This window comes from Tachyglossus aculeatus, chromosome 4 (assembly GCF_015852505.1).
Source record: "Tachyglossus aculeatus isolate mTacAcu1 chromosome 4, mTacAcu1.pri, whole genome shotgun sequence".
NCBI classification, from domain to species: Eukaryota; Metazoa; Chordata; class Mammalia; order Monotremata; family Tachyglossidae; genus Tachyglossus; species Tachyglossus aculeatus.
The window spans coordinates 109384590-109407554 of record NC_052069.1 but is presented as its reverse complement, the minus strand read 5'-3'; the positions used below and the strand labels follow the sequence as shown (position 1 = coordinate 109407554).

The following is a 22965-nucleotide window of genomic DNA, read 5'->3' as shown; positions in this document are numbered from 1 at the left end:
TCCACATCCACTCTCTCATCTTCTTGATCCATCTCTAAAGAGAGTTCCTGTCTGCTTTCAAAATCTACTGTTTCTTCCCATCCCTTTTTATCTTCTGAAAACAGTTGTGCCCACTCTTCTTCCCTCCCTGACAACCATCAGAGACAAACTCTCTGATGTCCTCTTCGCCTCCACCTTCAAACACTCCCACATCTCCCTTAGCCAAAAATAATTCTTTTCTCATTCATTCATTCATTTATTCAATCGTATTCATTGAGTGCTTACTGTGTGCAGAGCACTTCTACTGCTCAATCCAGCTACCTCTTTCTGATCCTTCTCTGTGTCTTTTGCCAACTCTTCTACTTCCCACCCCATATCTATAGGTGTCCTTCAAGGTTCTGTTCTTGGTTGCCTCTTAATTTAGACACACTCCCTTGTGAAACTTATCCACTCTCATAGCTTCAAATTATCACCTATATGAGGATCACTTCCTGATCTTTCTCACTAGCCCTGAACCCTCTCTTCCTCTGCAATTTGGTATTTCTTCCTACTTCCAAGACATCTGTAGATGGATGTCCCAATGGCACTTCATGCTAAGAATGTCCAAAACTGAATTCATCTTCCCTCCCAAATCTTCTCCTTCATTTAACTTTCTCATCACTGCTGACAATACCACTATCCTTACCACCTCTCAAGTCCATAACCTTGGCATTATCCTCCTCCTTTTTCAAACCCACTATTTGGTCTTTCACCAAATCTCGTCAATTCTTCTTCCAGAACATTTCTATCATCTGCGTCTTCCTCTCCATCCAAATGCCCCCTTGTCATATCCCAGCTTGCTTACAGCATCAGCCTTCTCATTGATTTTCTGACCCCTAGGCTATCCTTTCTCCAACCTATGCTTCACTCTGCCACTTGGATGATATTTCTCAAATAGTGTTCGTGCTTGTCACCTCACTCCTCAGAACCCTCAAATGTTTGCCCATTCCTCTCCACATTAGCAGAAACTCCTGGCTTTAAATTATTCAATCAGCTCTCCCACTCCTACTTGCTCCACTCTTTTCTCCCTCTCAAAAGGTGCTCACATGCTTCATTCTTCTCACGCTAACCTCTCTGTACCTTGTTCTCATCTCTCCTCCTGCCAATCACGTTCTCTCCCCACTCCCCAGAACTACCTCCCTCTTTGTATCTGACAGACTGTGATGCTTACCATCTTTAAAGCCCTTTTGCAATCACATTTCCTCAAGGAGACCTTTCCTGATTAATTTCAAAACTACCCATCTTGTATTTCTCTCCTACTACCACTTCAGCGCTTTCTTGCCACATAAGCACAACTGCTCATATCACTTAAGTTCACATTTCATAACCTTTCAGTTAAGCACTCTTTCATTTACAAATTTCCTTTTCCATATGCCTTCTAATGACAATTTATTTTAATGTCTTTCACTTCCATTAGTCTGCAAACTCCTTGAGGGCAGAGATCATATCTACTGATTCTATCGTATTCTCCCAGGTACAGTGTTCTCCGTATGGTAGGTAGTCAAATGCTAGTGATTTATTGGATAATCTGTTCTATGTTTTGTGTCACTTCATTAGATGATCCTTCATTGCCTGCCTGACCTAGTGAGCATGGGCCTGGGAGTCAGAAGACCTGGGTTCTAATCCTGACTTTGCCAGTGGTCTGCTGTATCATCATGGGCAAGTCATTTAACTTGTCTGTGCCTTGGTTTCCTCAACTGTAAAATAATAATAATAATAATAATGGTGGCATTTATTAAGCACTTACTATGTGCAAAGCACTGTTCTAAGCACTGGGGAGGTTACAAGGTGATCAGGTTGTCCCACCGGGGGTTCACAGTCAATCCCCATTTTACGGATGTGGTAACTGAGGCCCAGAGAAGTTAAGTGACTTTCCCAAAGTCACACAACTGACAGTTGGCGGAGCCGGGATTTGAACCGATGACCTCTGACTCCAAAGCCTGTGCTCTTTCCACTGAGCCACGCTGCTTTGGGAATTCAATACCTGTCCTCCCTCCTGCTTAGACTGTGAGCCTCATGTGGGACAGGGACTGTGTCCAACCTGAATATCTTGTATCTACCCCAGTGCTTAGAACAGTGCTTGACACATAGTAAGTGCTTTACAAGTACCATTGTTATTATTGCCTAGATTTCCTATGGAATAGGAAAAGGATACTGAGATCATAGATGAAGATCAGTTTTCCTAATGAGTTTCTATTAAATAGTTCAATATGTCCGTTCTTCCTCTAATGTGATACTGCTTTGTTTCTTCGGTGCCTAGAATCTTCATATCAGGCCTTTAGACTTTTCCAAATCCTAGGCCTTATGTCTGCCAAACTGCTGACTGCATCCATGAGTTGGGCCAGAGTCCTTTCTTCACCTAGCTATGCAGTGATGTTTCTTTTGGCTTCCAATTCCTGTTTGGATCCCTTCTCCTTCACCATCCCATTGCTTGCAAGGAGATAGACAGATTTCCTACAGCCTCTCAAAGCCTGTGGCTTGCCAAAGAGTGGGACCATAGTGGCTGGATATAACTTTTTCCTCCAAATGTACAAAGAAAATTTCCACTCCAAGCAAAGAAAATTTGGAATTTGCTGGAAAGGAGAGGCCCACCAGTCTTCAGGTAAATTAATTGGTGCAAAGTGCAGTCATGTTCATATTATCCTTGAAATGAAAGCTCTGCATAAGACAGGGAAGACTGTTTATCGAAAAAGGGGATGGTGTGTCCTGGGGTGAACAGAAGGCTGCTGTGTGACATGAGTTTAATTTCCCATCTCTTGGGTTGGTAGACTGATGGGAGCAGTGTGTTTCTACTTATTGGGATTGTAAAATGATTTGCAGCCCTCTATTATTGTTGTGACTTACATCAAAAGGATGTGAAAGTTGACTAGCAGGACTACAGATTTTCATTAGTCTCATGGGATCATACACTTCTGCCTGCTAAAATAAGACCTTGCCATTATGGCTGTCTCTGAAGGAAAGCCGTTTTGCATAATAGCTTTCTCTTGAGTTCTTTTTTGGCTGTTTCCTTAGGTTTTAATGAGCTAGGATGAATAGGTAGAAGTCACTTGCCCATCTGAGAACTCTGGGTCCTAGTCTTCCCCAGAGTCAGCCTGGACCTTGCTAGATATCAGCCTAGCTTAGCTGCCTTGGTGTGGCTGAACCTTTGGACCAGTGGCATGCAGGGTAGTTTTTTTCACACTCAGAACCCCTTGGGAATATGTTCTAGGCAGCTTCCAGTGTAGCCTTTTAGTTTTCTAATGTGGGGGATGTGCCTCAGGAGGCCCAGAAATAGCTGGTACCCTACCTTCCCCTAACCTGACACGTTGTCTTCCCCAAACCTGGGCTGGTCTAACTAGATCCCACAATAAGGAAACTCATTTTCCAATGTACCCTCAGCCTGTGAAAGGCTCTTAAAGACAAATTTGGTGGCTCTTTAAGTGCTTAGTGTAATGCTCTTCCCACAGTAAGCATTGAATAAATATCATTGATTGGCTCCACAGCAAATCAGACCAGAGATCAGTAAATACCATTGATCTTCTTTGGAAAATTGGTCAAAACAAACAAATCCTGAAAACCAGCATGGCCTAGTGGTACAGCACTAGCCTGGAAGTCAAAAGGATGTGGGTTCTAATCTGGCCCTGCCACTTGTCTTCTGGGTGACCTTGGGGAAGTCACTTCTCTGTGCCTGTTACCTCATCTGTAAAATGAGGATTAACATTATGAGTCCCATGTTGCACATGGGCTATGTCCAACCTGAGTAACTTTTCTACTCCAGCACTTAGTACAGCACCTGATACATAGTAAGTGTTTAACAATACCATTATTATTTTTATTACTACTTTTAGATTGTAAGGACTGTTGTGGGCAGGGAACATGTCTACCAACTCCAATGCTACATGGGCTGATATACTGGTTGACACCGTCCATCTTGAGCCCTATAAGTGCACAGCTAGCTTGAACGAGTTAGCTTTCTCAACAACCCAAATGTGCATGTAATAATTGTGGTTCTAGTTAAGGACTTACTCTCTGCCAAGCACTGTGCTAGACACTAAGGTAGATGTAATCCAGTTGAATTGGTCACATTCCCTGTCCCTCATTAATAGACAGAATTAATATATAAAGACATAATTTATAATGTATAGTGTGTAGGTATATTAATAAGTGCTGTGGGGCAAATACCAACTGCTCCAAGTATAGAGCTCTGCACTATTTGCTCAATAATTTCTATTGACTGGGAAATAGGCTCGAGTGACAAAGAGTCAACGACTTTAAAATATCTCCAGTGGACAATTTAAACCCACACAGCATCAAGCCATCCTTTTAGATCGGGATAAGACATTAATATTTCTTAATCTGGAGTTTAACCACTAAATTCCTTTTTAAACATTGCAAGGAGGAGGAGAGACAAGTCTTGCAGTGGATTTTTAACTCCCTTTTTTCTTCTGCCACTTTCCAGGTGGATTTGTAAAATGCTTAACACTTTCCCTGTCTCCTGCCTCTTTGATTTGCTGCTGGAACTTTGTCATCGAATAAGAATTCCAGTTTGAACTCTGTGGACCCCTTTTACTCAAACCTTTTTTATTTCTTGATTTTTTTTTTTTTCACCTGGTGAAAGGACCTAAGGGAATCATGCCCCAAACTTCTAAGACAACTGAGGAGGTTGCAAGATTTTGGCTCTGATATTTTTCTCTCTGCCATTCATCTCTTTAGGATTGATAGATCGGTGCCTCAGCCTGGTCAGCTGAGAAAGCATTGGCCCCTTTAAGGTCAAAGGGGAGCCAAGATCCAGCACAGTGGCATGTTTTGCCCTTGAGTTCTGAGTCATTAGTCCAGCCAAGTTCTTCTCCAGGCTTATGCTGAACTAAATCCTTGTAGTTTATTCAAGTCTCTGACCATTGTAATTTTAGAGTTACTATGACTTGTTAATAAGTCTTTTGTTTTAAAGAAAGAAATTAAAATCGTCTTAAAGTAGAAGCCTGTGAAGACTTCTCCCTCAACAGCTGGTCCAGTCTTTCTACCCTCAGCAATTTAGTTTTTAACAGCTTGCAGCTTTTTAGTGAGGAGGCTGCTTTTGAGTACTGTTCCTGGGAAATTTAACCCAGAAATACAGAACTGGGACTTTAAGTGGAGCAAAGTAGTCAGCTTTTCTTGGTTAAAGAAGCAGTACATTGCAATCTTAGCCAGTGTCCTCAAATCTGCTAAGGGATTTATTCAGTGGAGGAAAGCCATTTTTCCCACGGAAAGGCTTCTTCCCCAGGGATATCTGAGTGGACTACCCCTTTGTGTTGCTGAGATCCTGGAAATCCAGTCTGTTCCATGTGGATGATGCTGACCCACTGGGAGTTCAGGATGATCTTGTCTCTCTGACCTCTTGCCCACATCCTGCCTCTGGCCTGGAACTCCTTTCCCCTTCATATCTGAGAGACCATCACTCTCCCCACATTCAAAGCCTTATTAAAATCAAGTCTCCTCCAAAAGGCCTTCCCCTACTAAGCCCTGATTTCTCTTACTCCTGCTCCCTTCTGCATCACCCTTGTACTTGGATTTGTACCCTGTACCAACTTTATTATATTGTATTCTCCCAAGTGCTTAGCGTACAGTGCTTTGTGCACAATACGCACTCAATAAGTACAACCATGCAGTCAGGTAAGGAACAGTTCACATTTAGGAATTGGGATTCTTGGTTCATCTGTTTTATCTTTAGCTATGGATAGGTTCTACTAACTCTACCGTATTGTACACTCTCAAGCACTTAGAACAGTGTTCGGCACACAGTAAGCATTCAAATACCATTAATTTATAAATTACCTTGCCAATTTAAATGGGGGTGGCAGTGCATTTACTGATGGAGTGTTCTGGTTAGTTGGCTCTATATCATTTTGTAGTGGCTCTATATCATTTTGTAGACTAGGCCTCTTCAAGAACAGGAAAGCTTAGACTCCGGTTGAACATAGCCACATCAGCTTGGTTGAGCTGCCACTCTTGGTACATTTACTAACATTTACAAATCATCTCTTGGAACAAATAGGGTTTCAAGGCGGCCTCCCTAAATCCGCTGACCCTAGAGATGTGATATGATGTGGCTGTCACATCAGAGGAGAAACAGATTAGTGTGGGCTGACTGGCCCATTGCGTCAGCCTTGTGGTAGGGAATCCCGCAGCCTTTTGAGGTTCTGAGGGGGTGGTGAAAGATTTAAGAACATTCCTTACGCAGCTGTTCCCACCACAAGACTGTAGTCTGTGAAGCAGCAGCAGGATGGAAATTGAGGCCTTCATCATCTCCACAGCCTGATTTGATGCCCGCAGGAGCTTTTAACTTTGACATGGCCTTACCTGCTTTTATTGTGTCTATCTCATGGCTGACCCCTTGCTCAAGTCCTGTGTCTGGCCTAGAATTCCTACCTCCTTCTGTATCCAATAGATTACCACTCTTCCCCACCTTCAAAGCCTAATTAAAAACAAATCTCCTCCTTGAGGCCTTCCCTGATTAAGCCTTCATTTCTCCTATTCCATCTCCCTTCTGCATTGCCTTGGAACATGTTTTGCACCCATTATTCACCCCAACCTCATGCCATCAGCACATGTTTACAGATCTATAACTTATTTTAATGTCTGTCTCCCCCTTTAGACTATGAGCTCCTTGTGGCCAGGGTATGTGTCTTCCAACTCTGTTATATTGTACTTTCCCAAGGGCTTAATACAGCGCTCTGTACATAAGTGCTAAAGAAATACCACTGACTGATTGATTTTGGTGAGCTTTTCATGATGTAGGAGGAATGCAAGTGAAACAGACACTGTGAAATACATTGCCTTATTTTGGCCCTGAGATTGTTAGTTCTTAGTCAGAGGCTTATGTTCAAGAATGTTTGGTATTAGTTCTTGGTGTATTTCATCAGCTCTGCTGGAAATGGGTAGTGTAGGTATTTCCCCTCTCTGCTTTTAGAGGATTTGGGCAGAAGATTTTCAGTCTTATCCAAACCACCAAATAATTCTACTTTCCTTTTATTTCCCAGATGTGTGCTTCTCATCCAAGCTACCTAACCCTAATTTAGCTAGCCACTTGTGGAGCGTATGTTCTGTCTAATTCTGGGAAATCTGATTACCTTACCAAATGTTTATAAAAATATACATTTTAGACAAACAAAATCGAAGAGGGAAGGAAAGACAAAACAATTCAAGACTTCTGCTTGCTCTAGCAGGTCTCAAGAATGCAATTTCCATTATAAGGGATACTATTTTTCTTGACTTTATGGATAATTTTACTCTTAATCTCATATATCCTATTGAAGTCAAAGTGACTAAGGGGGTCAATGACACCGTCAAGTGGAGGATACATATGAAGTCCAGCTATGATTACCAATCTACATGGCTCTTTGGGTGTCTAAATTGCTTGGAAGTCACTTTGCCCCCAGCCAGGTAGTCTGGGTCTGCCAGACTGGTAGTCTGTGGCAGGATGTCCTATATGGGTGGCTTTGAGCAGTATCTATCCTAAATCACAATACAGACTGAGTGGTTAAATGTTTTAGGGCTCACTCTCACCTAATTAGGGCAATTTGGCAGCATGAGGGTGTGAACTGGGAGCAGAGAGATAGAATAAGTAGGGTGAAGAAGAGCTCTAAAACCAGTAGGGCCCAAGTGTTTCTGCAAGGGTGCAATAAATACTTGAGGACAAGGAATTTCCAGGGCAGCAGGGGGAGGTTTTGGTACCTTTTTACCTTTAGCCTCTGGGCAATTACTTACCAGGCTGGCACTGATCATAAATCCTGTCTGAATGGTATAAGCTGGAAAACCCTGAATGGGTTATTCATCTGAGTGGCACAAGCCACTCTCCAAGAGTGTAGGCCCCAAGCCTGACCTCTTTCACCTTCCCTGACCCTTCAGCTGGCCTTCCTTCTGGTGTGGGGGATGGAGAAAGGGGCAGAGACACGCATTCTCAGTTGTTCCAGAGGCTACGAGGACTCATTATTCATGCATGGGGGTGACTCAGAATGGCCGTGAAGAAGCCATCTATTCTAGCTTGAGACAACTGGCATGGAGGAATAGGGCATAACCTTCCTACACTGGTCTGAACCTAACCTCTCCAGGCTGGATTATCCCCCTCTAGACTGTACGCTTGTTCATTCATTCAATCCTATTGAGCGCTTACTGTGTGCAGAGTACTGTACTAAGTGCTTGGGAAGCACAGGTTGGCAACATATAGAGACGGTCCCTACCCAACGACAGGCTCACAGTCTAGAAGGGGGAGACAGACAACAAAACAAAACATGTTGACAGGTTCAAAACCATCAGAATAAATAGAATTACAACTTTATGCATAGCACTAACAAAATTAATACAGCTTGTTGTGGGAAAGGGACTGTGTCTGCTATATTGTTATTTTGTACTCTCCCAAGCACTTAGTACCTTGCTTGGCACACAATAAGTGTTCAATAAATATGATTGACTGACTGGATTGAGATCAGGTCCAGGTATGTGCTGGTCTCTATTGGCAGGAGTGGCAGGGGCAGGTGATGGAAGAGGGGGAAAGAAACCGTTTTCTGCCCCTCCTGTTCTGGAAGTGTCCCCTCTGGGTCTGGCTCTCAGCTTCTAGGTTGTGGGATACTGGTTGTGGTGGTAGTGCTAGTGATTGATAGTGCTAATGGCATCAGCAGTTTTTATTGAGCATTTACTGAGAGCAAAGCACAATTCTAGGTTCCTGGCAGCCACAAATGCTTCAAGTTAGTGGTTCCTGCTACCATTACCTCCATGGCTGGGCCTCAACGGATGAGAAAAACCCAGGGATGTGGAGGCAGTGGGCCGTGGATTGTGTTCTGATTTGGTACGTTGTGTGAACTCTTTAGAAACTAGGGAGGACTTTTAGCTACTGGAAACCTTTTATGAGTTTCTGCAAGGGCCTGGAATGATATATCATTTTCCTGAGATGGGTAATAAGCCCTTGGGCCCTGAAGCAGGAGTTTGGATGAGATATCTCTAGCAGTTAAATACAGGCTAGTGAGAAATCCAAGTGATTTTTCCTTTTCTTCCTCGTGTGAACCAACTCAGGGAATTTAGGGGTCAGTGTCTCTTTTGCACATTCTATAGCCAAGTGATTTTGGATGACCCCCTGGATCCTTTTTATCCCTAGGATTTCATGTTCAATAAAAAATAATATAATCATGGTATTAAGGATTACTATGTGCCAAGCACTGAATTTAGCACTGGGGTTGATAAAAGATATTCAGGTCCCGCACGGAGCTCACAGACTAAGTAAAAGGGAAAATGGGCATTGAATTCCCATTTTGCACATGCCCAGAGAAGTAAAGTGACTTGCCCAAGGTCACACAGAAGCTAAGTGGTGGAGCTGGTTTTAGAACTCAGGTCTTTTGACTCCCAGACCCATACTCTTTCCACTAGGCCAAGCTACTTCTCCAATGGTTGTTATATTTAGGCTCATCATTTGCAAAAGTTTTTAGTTCTGCTCCTTTGAGGCGTGTTCTGAACCCTACAGTGATAGATTTCAGACTTATTAGAGATATTAATCTGACATAGACTGCTAATTGCTGTAAAGTGTCTGGCATGCACCAGTGTGCAATAAATGATTGTTATTCCAGACATTTAAAGCTATTATCATTCTATACATCAGCATTAGAACTCATCTAACCCAGGATCAGAGGTGGCACAGCATTCCTCTGAAAGGGATGGACAATGAGAGACTGATAGGAACATCCTTTTGTGGAAGAAGTGAAACTGTCCAGGGAGATGGCATGGACAGAGTTTCTTTCAGGATGGAGCTAGCTTAGCTTAACGTCTAGCTTAAGTGCAAGAAGTCTTCTTACACAAGAGGCTCTTTAGGTGAACTTTGGTGATTAGGGTTTTGTAAAGGAAAGCAGACTTCTCTTCCTCTCCTGGGAGAGAGAATGCAACCCAGGACAACTTCTGAGGGAATATGCAAACTACCTCAGATGTTAGACAAAAATTTTCTCTCAGCCTTGCTTGGCTGCTTTTTGTTGTTATTCATTGAGAGTGATAATGTAGGCGACTTGGAGGAATAGTGTGATACTGCTGTTCATTATTACTATATAATAATAATAATAATAATAATAATGTTTACTATTTGCCAAGCCCCGTATCTTTGTGTCACGCAAGGGTCACAAGAACAGGTGTCAACCTCTCTGGGCCTCAGTTTTTACATTTGTTAAATGGGGATAAGTGTTTTGTCCAAGTTCGCACAGCAGTCCAGTGGCAGAGCTCAGATTAGGACCTAGTTCTCCTGACTCATGCTTTTTACATTAAACTAGATCATTTCCTGGGTACATGATACACATGCAAATTGCTTCAGCTACATTTGCTCAGATTATGGCCATCCCTGGGCACCTGTATCTGATTGTCCTCTGCCCAGTTAAAGGGGCTAATTTACAAGATGCTCATGTTTCCAGCCTGCAAGCCCATTGTGGACAGGGATTGTCTCTCTCTATTGCTATTACTTTCCAAGAACTTAGTACAGTACTCTGCACACAGTAAGCACTCAATAAATACAATTGAATGAACCATGGCAAATAAAATCAATCAATCAATCATATTTATTGAGCGCTTACTGTGTGCAGAGCACTGTACTAAGCGCTTGGGAAGTACAAGTTGGAAACATATAGAGACTCCCTACCCAACAGTGGGCTCACAGTCTAGAAGGGGGAGACACAGAACAAAACCAAACATATTAACAAAATAAAATAAATAGAATAGATATGTATAAGTAAAATAAATAGAGTAATAAATATGTACAAACATATATACATATATAGAGGTGCTGTGGGGAAGGGAAGGAGGTAAGGCGGGGGGGATGGGGGGGTGAGGGGGAGAGGAAGGAGGGGGCTCAGTCTGGGAAAGCCTCCTGGAGGAGGTGAGCTCTCAGTAGGGCCTTGAAGGGAGGAAGAGAGCTAGCTTGGCGGATGTGCGGAGGGAGGGCATTCCAGGCCAGGGGGATGACGTGGGCCGGGGGTCGACGGCGGGACAGGCGAGAACGAGATACGGTGAGGAGATTAGCGGCAGAGGAGCGGAGGGTGCAAGCTAGGCTGTAGAAGGAGAGAAGGGAGGTGAGGTAGGAGGGGGCGAGGTGATGGAGATCCTTGAAGCCGAGGGTGAGGAGTTTCTGCCTGATGTGCAGATTGATTGGTAGCCAATCTGATTGATTGGAAGTTCCACCAGTCTTCTGACAGTGAAATCATAGAGGGACACTAAGGCTGAGAGAGAGACACAGAGTGTTTCTGAAAAATCAAAATCAGTAACCTTCCCCTCAACCCTCAGCAGTGCTGTTGTCCTGGCTTCTCTGGGGAAGGAGGGGTCATGTCTACTACCATTGCTGCTGCCTCTTCATGGTGCTTGGTCCCAGCTCCTTAGGGGATGTGGGTGAGGGGGTGATGCCTGTTGTCGCTGCTACCCCTGTCCCTACAAGCCTCGCAACACCGCGCCCTGGCTCCTTGGTGGGAAGGGCACCTGTTGTGTCCACTGCTGCTCCAGACAGGGGAGAGTAGAACAAAGTGGCTCTGTTCATTCAATCATTTATTGAGTGCTTTCTGTGTGCAGCTCACTGTACTATGCGCTTAGAGTACAATAAAACAGTAAGAAGACATTCCCTCTCCACAGTGAGCTTGCAGTCTAGAGGGGGAGAGCTCCTTTGGAGAGGTCATTGTCACCTGGGTCATTCCCCTCCCTAGCCCCCAGCCCCTGCAGCTATCGCTCCTCCAGGGGAGAAAAATGGTGTGCAGTGGGACTCTGGGAGGGGTTGTCAGAGTAAGGAGACAGAAAGATCACTCCAGGAGTGGTAGAAACAGAGCTCACCAGAATGTTTCACCCCACTCTTCCCTGGCTCCACCCTCTTGTCACTAACCTGGAGATTAATGAAGTTTAAATCACTGAGACAATGGATGAGGTGGCGAGGACTTTGCCAGATAAACTGGTCAGAGTTCAAAATAACGATAATCCTTCATGGAACCTGTTTCCCTGTGTCTTTTTCTCTATTGCTTAGCAGTCCCAATCATGTATGTGGGAAAGAGGCAAGAGCTGACTTCTTGGAATAAAGAAATCTTCATAGCAAGCGCCATTGAAAAAAATAAACAAATATGGCATTCATTTATATTCATGCCTGAAACTTCAAAAGGAAATAGTTACTGATCAACAATTTTTTTTTGAAAATCTCTAAAAGCATAACATTCCTGGTCTCTAGCTTTTCTAGCAAGATGACATCTTCACATATTAAAAAATTATTGCAGTAGGTTTTGCAGTTCATGTTGAGGTTTGCAAAGCTGGACATAGTGCAACTGCTACTTTATATGGTGTACTCAGAACCCCACATGACACAGTTCTCTTGGAAACTGAGGCCAAGCCTAAACACTTTTTTTCCCCACATGTTAGTGATGTTGGCCTTTCAGCCAAATTATCTCAGGTCTCCTCCGGTGGGGCTATCCTTTTCCCAGTTTTCTTTTTAAAGAAATACTAAAAATAAACCTTGCTTTTGTACAGCACTTTTAGCTTCCCAAAGCAATTTTCACATCAGTGTCTGACATTTTCCTTGCAAAACCCTGTGAAGTAGACATAGGCAGGGATTTCTAGCCCCATTTTACAGATTTGGAAGTTGAGCTCCAAAGAGGCTAAAAGGCTTGTCCAAGGTCAAGACATCTGGGGACAGAGTTAGGATTAGAACCCAGATCTTCTGTTTCCCTGCTCCGTGCTCTTTCCACTAGACCATCCTGCTGAGGCACTACTTTGGCAAAAATGATGATACCTTGGGGGACACTTGGAGATGTAGAAATACTTGAGCTCCCCCCAGCCCAAGGGACAGGGTCCATCTCTAATTCCAACCTGTATTATCTTTCCCAACACTTAGTACAGTGTGTGGCTTATTGGAAAGAGCATGAGTTGGGGAGTCATAGGTCATGGGTTCTAATCCTGGCTCCTCCACTTGTCGGCTGTGTGACTTTGGGTAAGTCACTTCTCTGTGCCTCAGTTACCTCATCTGTAAAATGGGGATTAAGACTGTGAGTCCCACGTATGGCAACCTGATAACTTGTATCTACCCCAGTGCTTAGAACAGTACTTGGCACATAGTAAGTGCTTAACAAATACCATCATCATCATTATTATTATATATACTGTTGCCAATACTTGAGAAGATATCTGGTTGTGGGGAGGAATGTATTCCTCTCTGTAGTCTGTAAATCAATGAATCAATCAATCATATTTATTGAGCACTTACTGTATGCAGAGTACTGCACTAAGTGCTTGGGAAAGTCTGTAAATCAATAAATCAATCAATCATATTTATTAAGCACTTACTGTATGCAGAGTACCGCACTAAGCTCTTGGGAAAGTACAATGTAACAGAATTGATAGACACATCCCTGACTGCAGCAGGTTTAGATGGCATCTCCACAACCTCATGCCATCAGAGAAGCTCAATAAAATATCACCTGCAGTTTTGCTGTGCTCTTAGCCACCTAGAGAAAGTAAGAATAAGGTGACATTGTACCTTATCCAGTGAGATAATGTAAAAATCCTTGGGATCAGACCTATTTTCCTGAGATACAGAACCTTTTTTCATTGATAAAGTGAGACAGCCCTGGGGTATTAGATCTTGTGAAGGCTAAAGAATAAGGGTCTTGTACTTTATTAGCTTTCATCAAATCTCTACGAATCAATGATATTTATTGAATATTTTCTGGGCGCAGAGCACAGAGTGCTTTGGAGATTACACTATAACAGAGTTGATAGACGTAGTCCCTGCCCATAATGAGCTTATCGTCTAAAGGGGGAGATGAACATTAGTATAAATGGGTAAATTACAGATACGTGCATAAATGCTGTGGGTTGAGGGAGTGCATAAAAGGAGCAAATCAGAGGGACACAGAAGGGAGTTGGAAAAGAGGAAATGAGGATTTAGGGAAGGCCTCTTGGAGGAGATGTACCATCAATAAGACTGAAGAAGTGGAGGGTAATTGTTGGATATGAAGAGGGAGGGCATTCCAGGCCAGAAACAAGATGTGGATCAGTCAGTCAGTGGTATTTATTGAGCACTTACTATGTGCAGAGCACTGTACTAAGCACTTGGGAGAATACAATGTAATAGAGTTGGCAGGCATGTTCCCTGCCCTCAAGGAGTTGTAAGCCCGTAGACTGACTTAATCCTTGTCGTCAAACCCATTAGGTGTTCTGTAGTGAGAATGCTGACCAAATCTATTTATTTATATTAATGTCTGTCTCCCCTTCTAGAATGTGAGCTTTTTGTGGGCAGAGAATGTGTCTGGCATTTTATTGTACTCTCCTAAGCACTTAGTATAGTGCTTTGCACATAGTAAGCACTCAACAAATGCAATTGAATGAATGAAATGGTCAAGGGCAGAGGAAGATGAGGTGGGCTTAAGCAAAAACAGGAGAGATTTTTGATTGGATTCAAGGAAGGACATCCTGCCAAAGAGTATAAAACTGCAATCGACCACGAAAGGAAACAATGGAGTCTCCATTCCTGGGAGTCTTTAAGGAGTGAAGTGATCCACCTCAGTTCTTACTAGATTAATCATTCCCCTGCCAGAAGGCAGAGGCTGAGCCAGATGCTCCCTTAAGGACCTCTTGATTCTAGTACTGCTTTCACATGATTCTGAGGTATATCTTTTCATAAGACGGGTAAAAGATCTGTACAAAGATATAACACAAATCTATAGCAGGCCCAGCACTTGAGTATTCTGACTTACTACTAGACTGAGCTACTTCATCTGAGAATGAGCTGAGCTAGTTTCAAGGATGAATTATTTGCATGGCAATAGCAATGTTGTACATCGTCTGTCTCATGTAACTAATTGAAGCAGCCCTCTTGGGAATGGAGGTAGACAGGTTTGGTTAAACATCCTATAAATAAGTCAATCAATGGTAGGGAACGTGCCCACCAACTCTGATGGGCAGGGAACTTGTCTACCAACTCCGTTATATTGTACTCTCCTAAGTACTTAATATGGTGCTCTGCCCACAGTAAGCACTCAAAATATACGATTGATTGTGCTCACTGAATGCAGAGCAATGTGCAAGTACTGTAGAGTTGATAGATATAATTCACACCCCCAGATGCTTGCAGACTGGAGGGGGAGAAAGAGAAGTTACAGACTGGGGAAACCACAGCATAAGGGTATGTACATAAATGCTGTGGAGTTGGGGATGGGTTAAGTATCAAAGTGCCTAGAATAGGGTGAGTTGATGAGCGAGTCCCCTCTCAGGGTCACACCTGGAGAGTTTCCAGTACTCTGTCAGTCTCTACTATGGGAGGGAGAGTTAATAATAATTATCATATTTGTTAAGCACTTACTATGTGCAAAGCACTGTTCTAAGTGCTGGGGAGGATGCAAGGTGATCAGGTTGTCCCACGTGGGGCTCACAGTCTTAATCCCCATTCTACAGATGAGGTAACTGAGGCACAGAGAAGTTAAGTAACTTGCCCAGAGTCACAAAGCTGACAAGTTGCAGAGCTGGGATTGAGCTGGGATTGAGAAGCAACGTGGCTCAGTTCTTTCAAGGAGTGTGAAGGCAGGTGGTTGGAGAATGGTCTGGGAAGCTGCCATCCAAGTCTCTGACTTAGTACCATAATCTTGTTACAAGATGTCTTGGCACTGTTCCGCTCTTGCACATAAGGGCAGTGGGAATCAGAATTGCATTTGAAAGGTGCTCTCTGCTTCTGTCGTTGTTAATTCAATATAGACTGCCTACTATAGTATTGACTCTCACAATTTCTTTTGAAATTTTGTATTAGATTGTAACCTTCATCTAGTTCACACTACATCCCTGACCCTTCTGCTTGCGAATGGCTTTTGTTCTTTCTAGAACACTACCCGCCCCCCTCTCCCCAAAATCCCCAGCTCACACTACTTCAGCAGCTCCAGGCTGATGTCAGACGGTTGGAATTTATCCATATATATGTGTGCTTTTATGCCTCTTGAGGCAACGAGGTATGGAATAGTAGCTGAATTGAGAAAGAGTGAGGCAATGGAAAGTTGAGGAATTATAGAATTCGTCTGGGGGCCCTGGCTCCTTTGTACTCTGCTAAGGGGTCCTCAGGCCTCCTTTTTTCCTCAAAATAAATAAATAAATCTGGTCTTCCATAGAGTGCATAGGCTGCATGGAAAAACACTCGATTTAGCCATCTGTTTAAGGAGAGAATCCAAGATCCTCTTCCTTCTGGGGTCAACCTCCATTTTGAGACTGTGAGTTTGTTAGGGACAGGGAAAGTGTCTGCTAATTCTGTTGTATTGTGCTCTCCCAAGTGCTTAGTACAGTGTCCTGCACATAGTAAGTACTCAATAAATACCACTGATCGATTGTGAGTGAGAGTTTGATGGATGTTTGGATCATGGGCCTGGGGGAAGTTACATTTTTCTGCATATGAAATTTATGTGGAACCATAAGCTCTAGAGCTCGAAGGGATCCTTAAGAAGTCATTGCGTCCAACCCCCTGTTTCAGAGAAGGAGATTGATTTAGCCATATGGGATTAATGACTATTTTTATCTTTCTAAGTCCTCTGTGCATGGAGATTCCCCACCTTGGTTATCTTTCCAGTGCTTAATCAGAGTCAAGAGACTCTTCTTAAAATAACTCTTTTGTGGCCATGTAATCTGTCATTGGAACTTTTAAGGAACAGAGGATTCATTCAATCATATTTATTGAGTGCTTACAGTGTGCAGAGCACTGTACTAAGCGTTTGCACTGCCAGGATGGGAGCTGGTTGACAGGGATAACAGAAGATCAATCGATCAATTGTATTTATTGAGCACTTACTATATGCAAAGCACTGGACTAAGCACGTAGGAAAGAAAGTATAATAGATCAGTAGGGGAAGAATTCCAGCAAATAGCAATGATTCCTTATGGTCCAAAAAGCTCCTACAGACAAAAAGTTGCTGCACCATTGCTGGGACTACAAACATGAAGCTGTGACATATTGTGTGGCCAGATTAAATGAATCTGTCAAGATGAGTTTATTCTGGACAGTGCCAGGGGATCGTTAGTTTCTGCAGTTTATCTTTTTGACAGTATTTTGCTTGGAGCATTGGGTGAAAAACTCAATATCAGTTCTTACTAGTGCTTTCCAGTCAGAAGTGGTTAATCCAATTCATTGTGTTAATACCATCTCTTTGTATTAAAAAGGCCAGATTAGCAAATGGACGGTACAGATCTTGAGTGCTGGGAGAATACTTTCTGCTGGAGTCAGTCAGATGCTTAAACATCTGGATTAACTAGCCCTGGCAGGATGGCATGTGATATAGAATTTCTTCATAAGCAGTTTCAGCACTGCAAATGCTAATAGGGAGTTGATCCTAACAGGCTGTGCTGGAAAAAAAAATCTATTGGAGAGATCATTCTTGGCGAGTACTCCTCTGCAGAAATTCTGGTGCAAATCATTCTAAACCACGTATTCAATTTAGGATCTGGGTGGAGCAGGATCCGTGAGTTTCTTAAGGAACTCCGGAATGTGGGCTGAGAGGATGTTGCCATGAACATTTATTGAGCATATGTGACAGTGATGTAGGTTCCCTATGCTCAGAGATGAACTGGAGGAATCCTGCCTTCTGGGAATTTGTTGTTTAAAATGAGTGTGTGTTTCTGCTAGGACCTGAGCTTTCTGCAAACATGTAGGTGCTTCTGTGATGTAGGTATGGTAAGTGTCTGACTTAGGTAAATTGTTCTAAGATAGAGTGGGAACCACATTGATGGGAATGATTCTTGAGGAGCAAAACTGTTTACCAACTCTTCCCTCCCTGTAATAAACATTTTCCTCCACTCTGAGATGGTTTTAGTGGACCAATCTCAGCAAAGATTTGGCAGTTCCTCAGACATTGAGAAATGAGAACAGAACAGAAACATTTCAGCTGGCCTTCAGAAGTGTAACGCAAGGAACAGGCCCATGAATGGGGAAAAAAGTGTATCAGGGTCGTAATGCAATAGGAAGGTCCCTCTGATTAAAGATTTGGGCTGACTACTTTGCATTCTAGGACACCATCTCCATGCAACAAGCTGAAATCTTGGGAAAGGGAAACACACTGGCATTTATCAACCAGAAACTTAATCACAAAAGCTGCTTAAGGTATCCCCTGCTTAAGGATATCCCTTGCCCTGTTCCTGATTTTCCAATCCTTTTCTGTATTTTTTCACCATTTTCTACTTTCCATACCCATTATTCACCCCAAATTCACCCCCAAAGCACTTTTGTACCTATTCCTAATTTATTTATTCATGTTAATGTCTATCTCCCCCTCTAGACTCTAAACACCTTGTGGGTAGGAAAGATGTCTACCAACTCTTATCTGCTATTCTCCCAAGTGCTTAGTATAGTGTTCTGCACACAATGAGTGCTCATTAAATATGATTGAATGATTGAATTTATACAGATGATGCATAATCAGTTGGAACTCCCTTAGCTTTATATTAAAAAATCTCAGAAAAATGGTGCATATAATGTCAGAAAACACTGGTCTCCTGAAGGGGCATAACACAGGAGTGATGAAGAAGCACATTTGCTATGTGGTGAGGGGGGATTCTTAATGTTCACCCTCATAGGCCTGGACCAACTTTCTTCCAAAAGGTGGTATTGGATTTCCTCAGTTGAAATGGTAAAACTGAAGAACTGGATCAGTTCTGTTCAAAATTGGAGCTGGATCAGTGATCTGTAGGAACTCCAGAACAGAAGCAGAATTCTAGTAGCAGGGTCTCTCTATTCCATAGCATGCTCAAACAATCTCTGTTCCAAGCTTTTCTTCCAAATATTCTTTTTCTGCTTCTTTATTAGTGTGACTAATGATGAATGATTGCTAGGAGGCTATGGTATATTTTTGTAGGAACTCCTTGGTTTGCAAATGAGCTCCTTGGAGGGAAGGAGCTGTATAAATGCTAAATAATAAAATGTCATGCTAAGCAAAACATTTCTTCTGGTGTTTGTCTCACCAGAGCAATGGCACAAAGAGCAGCTGTTACAGTCCTATAGGCCTTGTAAGCCTGTCTCCACTTTAAATAAGTATCTTCTGAGGTTAACAATGCAGCCAGGTTCATGCAGGTTTATTAAGAGAATGGTGACTAGAAGTTTCATATCCACTGACGCTAGAGCAAGGAGAAAGGGGTTGAAATCCCACCTGAGAAGATTGTGATTTGACATCAGAAAGAGCTTTCGGATTCCAAGGGTTCTGGGGCAATTTTTGAGGGAAAGTTGCAGACACTTTCGTCTCCATAGCCAATGCCTTCCCTTCCCTGCCTACTTCCCCTCCCCACCCAACATTATTATTATTATTTTTATTATTGTTATATCAAACACTTACGAGCACATCAAGCCCTGTTCTAAGCCCTGGGGTAGATACAAGTCAATCAGGTTGGACTCTGCCCCTGTCCCACATGAGGCTCACGGTCTAAGTAAGCTCTGTAAGAACAAGAGCAATACCTCTATTTCAGACTTCAGCAGAAGCAGTCAGTCTGAAGGAAGAGGGGATGGCTTTGAAGTTCATTTCTCTAATGGGACATGATGACATAAGGAAAGTTAATTGCAGTTTGGGATGAAATCCAATCCATTGGGATCACCTGCCACTCCAAGCATACAAATCTTAGTGTGGGCACTTAAGTACTTTAGTCCTCTGATAAAAATGCATAGGGCGTAAAGGATGCTCTTGGCATTTATCCGAAGTAAGATTGTGTCAGCTGTGACTCTAGAGTGCTAGAACATGTTACATAAGTAGCTCAATTCCTGTGTAAGCAGTTATAGTATTTCGGTATTACTGAAGTCACTACTGTTACTATGCAAAAAGCCCTGGGATAAGCCATAGTGGAAGCATAATATAATTAGATCAGTTATAGGCACTGCCCCACAGTCTAGGTCGGGAAAGATGGGTTCATATAAAAACAACAATGAATAAGAACAAGGTACATATTCAACAGACCAAAATAACAATGTTAAAATGTGTAATAAAGCAGTACAGCAGCATTGCCTAGTGGAAAGAGCAAGGACCTGGGAGTCGGAGGTCTGCTGTGTGACGTTGGGCAAGTCATTTCACTTTTCTGTGCCTGTTACCTCATCTGTAAAATGGGGATTAAGATTGTGAGCCCCATATGGGTCAGGGACTGTGTCCAACCCGATTTACCTTGTATCTACCCCAGTGCTTAGAAAAGTACTTGATGTAGTGAGTGTTTAGCAAATACCATTATTTTTATTATTACTTCTAGACTGTAAGACCATTGTGGGAAGGGAATATGTCTACCAACTCCATTGTATTATACTTTCCCAAGCACTTAGTACAGTGCTCTGCACACATTAAGCACTCAATAAATGCCACTGATGATACTTGGAGCGGGCAGTCCTCAGGGCCTTCATCTCTCCAGGCAATAGCCTGTGGTTACAAACCACAGCTGTTTTCTCAGTTTTCTAAAAGTAAGCTTGACTGGTTTAATGCCCATGATGACCAACAAGATCTGGAAGTCCCTATCCACCATAACCTTTCACTTGAACTCATCCATATCTGTAAATTAGTTGCTTCTCCTTTAGCTTTGTAAACTAAGACTATGCTGAGTTTATTTGCCTTTGCAATCTTGTGTTCGCCCCAGTGCAGGGCACAGTGCTTGGCAAAGAGTGCTTAATAAAATAGCCTAACTGAACATTCTTCTCTAGAATGTGAGCTTATTGTGGGCAAGGACTATGTCTACCAACTCTGTTGTATTCTCCCAAGCTCTTAGTACAGTTGCTCTGCACACAGTAAGCTCTCAATAAATATAATTGATTATGATCTGTATTCCAGGAAATGGGGATGGATGAAGGGAACAGTGGGACTGGGAGTGTTTTCCTACTCAGAACCTTCACCCAAGCATACTAAATTATTCAGACATCCAAAGGCATCACTGTGTTTTGCATTCACCTGCCACTTTCCCCCTTTCTTAGTGTTGGACATAGCTGCCCTTTTGTAAGGGTGGTGTCAGTTACTTTAAAAGGCTCTTCATTCTCTGGGTGGCATGCTGATAAGGAAGAATTTCTGATTCTGCTGATGAAAATAAAGCTTTCTTTTTTGCCAGTGTTAATTCTAGTCTCTCTCCTTTCTCCTCACAGCTGCACCAGCAGATCTCTTGAAGGTATTAGATTTTCATAATTTACCTGATGGAATAACAAAAACAACAGGTTTTTGCACAAGCAGAAGATCTTCGAAAGGACCAGATGTCGCTTATCGAGTAACAAAAGATGCTCAGCTCAGTGCACCAACAAAGCAGTTGTATCCTGGTAAGAGAAATACATTTTATTTTAACTCATACATAAAATAAGACTCTTTTATCTCCATTCCAGGATCATTTCTAATGAGTTTGCACAGTGTGAGAAGTGTGCTTTTCTCTTGGGTCCACTTTTTAAAAAATAATGGTTTAATGATATTTCAGACAAAACACACATCAGAATCCTGGCTAATGAACTGGCATCTCAAGAGTGTGAGACCCAGCTAACTATATTGCCAGCTGTTCATATCAATATTTACAAATAGTTGGGGTGGGGGGGTCTTTCCTCAGAACCAATGGACAAGTCTGTCCTGAAACTTCACGACCAAGAACTTGTACATAGGAACTGATTATAGTGCTAGTGGTTTTACTCAGATCCACTCCCACTCCATCTTTCCTACCAGTTATGTTCCCACTAGGGCATGGGGTGCAATGAACTAAAAGATAGGTAGCAATGCAGCACATGACAATTTGAAAGCCAAGTTTATTTTATGTGTGTGACACTTTTCTGCCCAAAATGATGGCAGTGTAATGCCAATGCTGTGCTGTAGCACCACAAACCAGTAGGTGGGTGATTGGTAACCACCGTGATCTTCACTGCCCTTGTTAGCCAGCTTTTTTCAGGAGTCCTCCTGGATCCATCTAACTGGGGGAAACACCCTAAGTGAATCTTTGGTCATAAACCTTCACCACTGATGGCTTAGCCCCAATAGGCAGAACTGAGTCTAGAATCCAGATCTCCTGTCTGCCGGAACAGACCGCTTACTACTGTACTAAAAGCAGGACTCAAATAGGTTTAAATTCAAGTTGCACCCTGTAAAGAATGTATACTGTAAGTGATTTGGGGAGTAGTTTTAACCTTGTTTTGGAGGAAATGCTGTTTAAAGGGAATCCTAAACAATCAAATTAAGCAAAGTGTGAATTAAACATCATAACCAGTAGCGAAGAAGTGAACTGGGTTTAATGAAAATCAATTGGAAATGACCGGATTTATATTTTTAATTACACCTGAAAGCTTGCAAACCTTTGGTTTTTCTATGCAGCACACAAACCCATACTATTATTGGACTGCCCAGGCATTGTAAAATGCCCCAGGGAATTGATCAGATCAATAAAATGTGCTGCATTTATCTCTGCTAATGTGAATGGATGATGTATTGATTTTCCTTGGACAATAAGGAAATATACTATAACATATTGCTCTGCAGATATCACTTGATTTCAGTTAATAAAAGAAGGTTGGCATGTATAAATTGGTGTGTTCTCTTCACCAAACACTGCCAAAGTCGATGTTGACATGTACACTTTAAAAGACATATTTTCTCACACACCTTAACAACACTGAGAAGTTGAACTTATCAGTCAAAGTGTTACATCTACTAGAATCCAGGAAAATGTCATCTCCAGTTAATTCTCACAGCTACCGGGTCCTGCAGTGATAGAACATTTCAGTTGCTTAGCTCTTGTTGCTTTTGGCCCCTTGGTCACACAACCATGGATGACAATAATAATAATTGTTGTATTTAAGTTCTTACTATGTGCCAGACACTATGCTAAGTGCAAGGGAGGATACAAGGAAATTGGGTTGGACACAGTCCCTGTCTCATGTGGGGCTCACAGTTTCAATCTCCATTTTACAGATGAGGCAACAGGCCCAGTGAAGTGACTTGCCCAAGGTCACACAGAAGACAAGTGGCAGAGACGGGATTAGAACCCATGACA

The 22965-nt window shown here is 42.5% G+C and overlaps 1 protein-coding gene across 2 annotated transcripts in view; it reads left to right on the top strand.

Annotated features, from left to right (window-relative positions):
* The window catches only part of COL5A1 (collagen type V alpha 1 chain), a 247123-nt gene that overhangs the window by 43502 nt on the left and 180656 nt on the right, over positions 1-22965 (top strand). For both annotated transcript variants that reach the window (XM_038744585.1, XM_038744584.1), the window contains exon 2: positions 21089-21256. In XM_038744585.1, coding sequence (XP_038600513.1) covers positions 21089-21256 — 168 coding nt within the window. The remainder of the gene's footprint in view (positions 1-21088; positions 21257-22965) is intronic.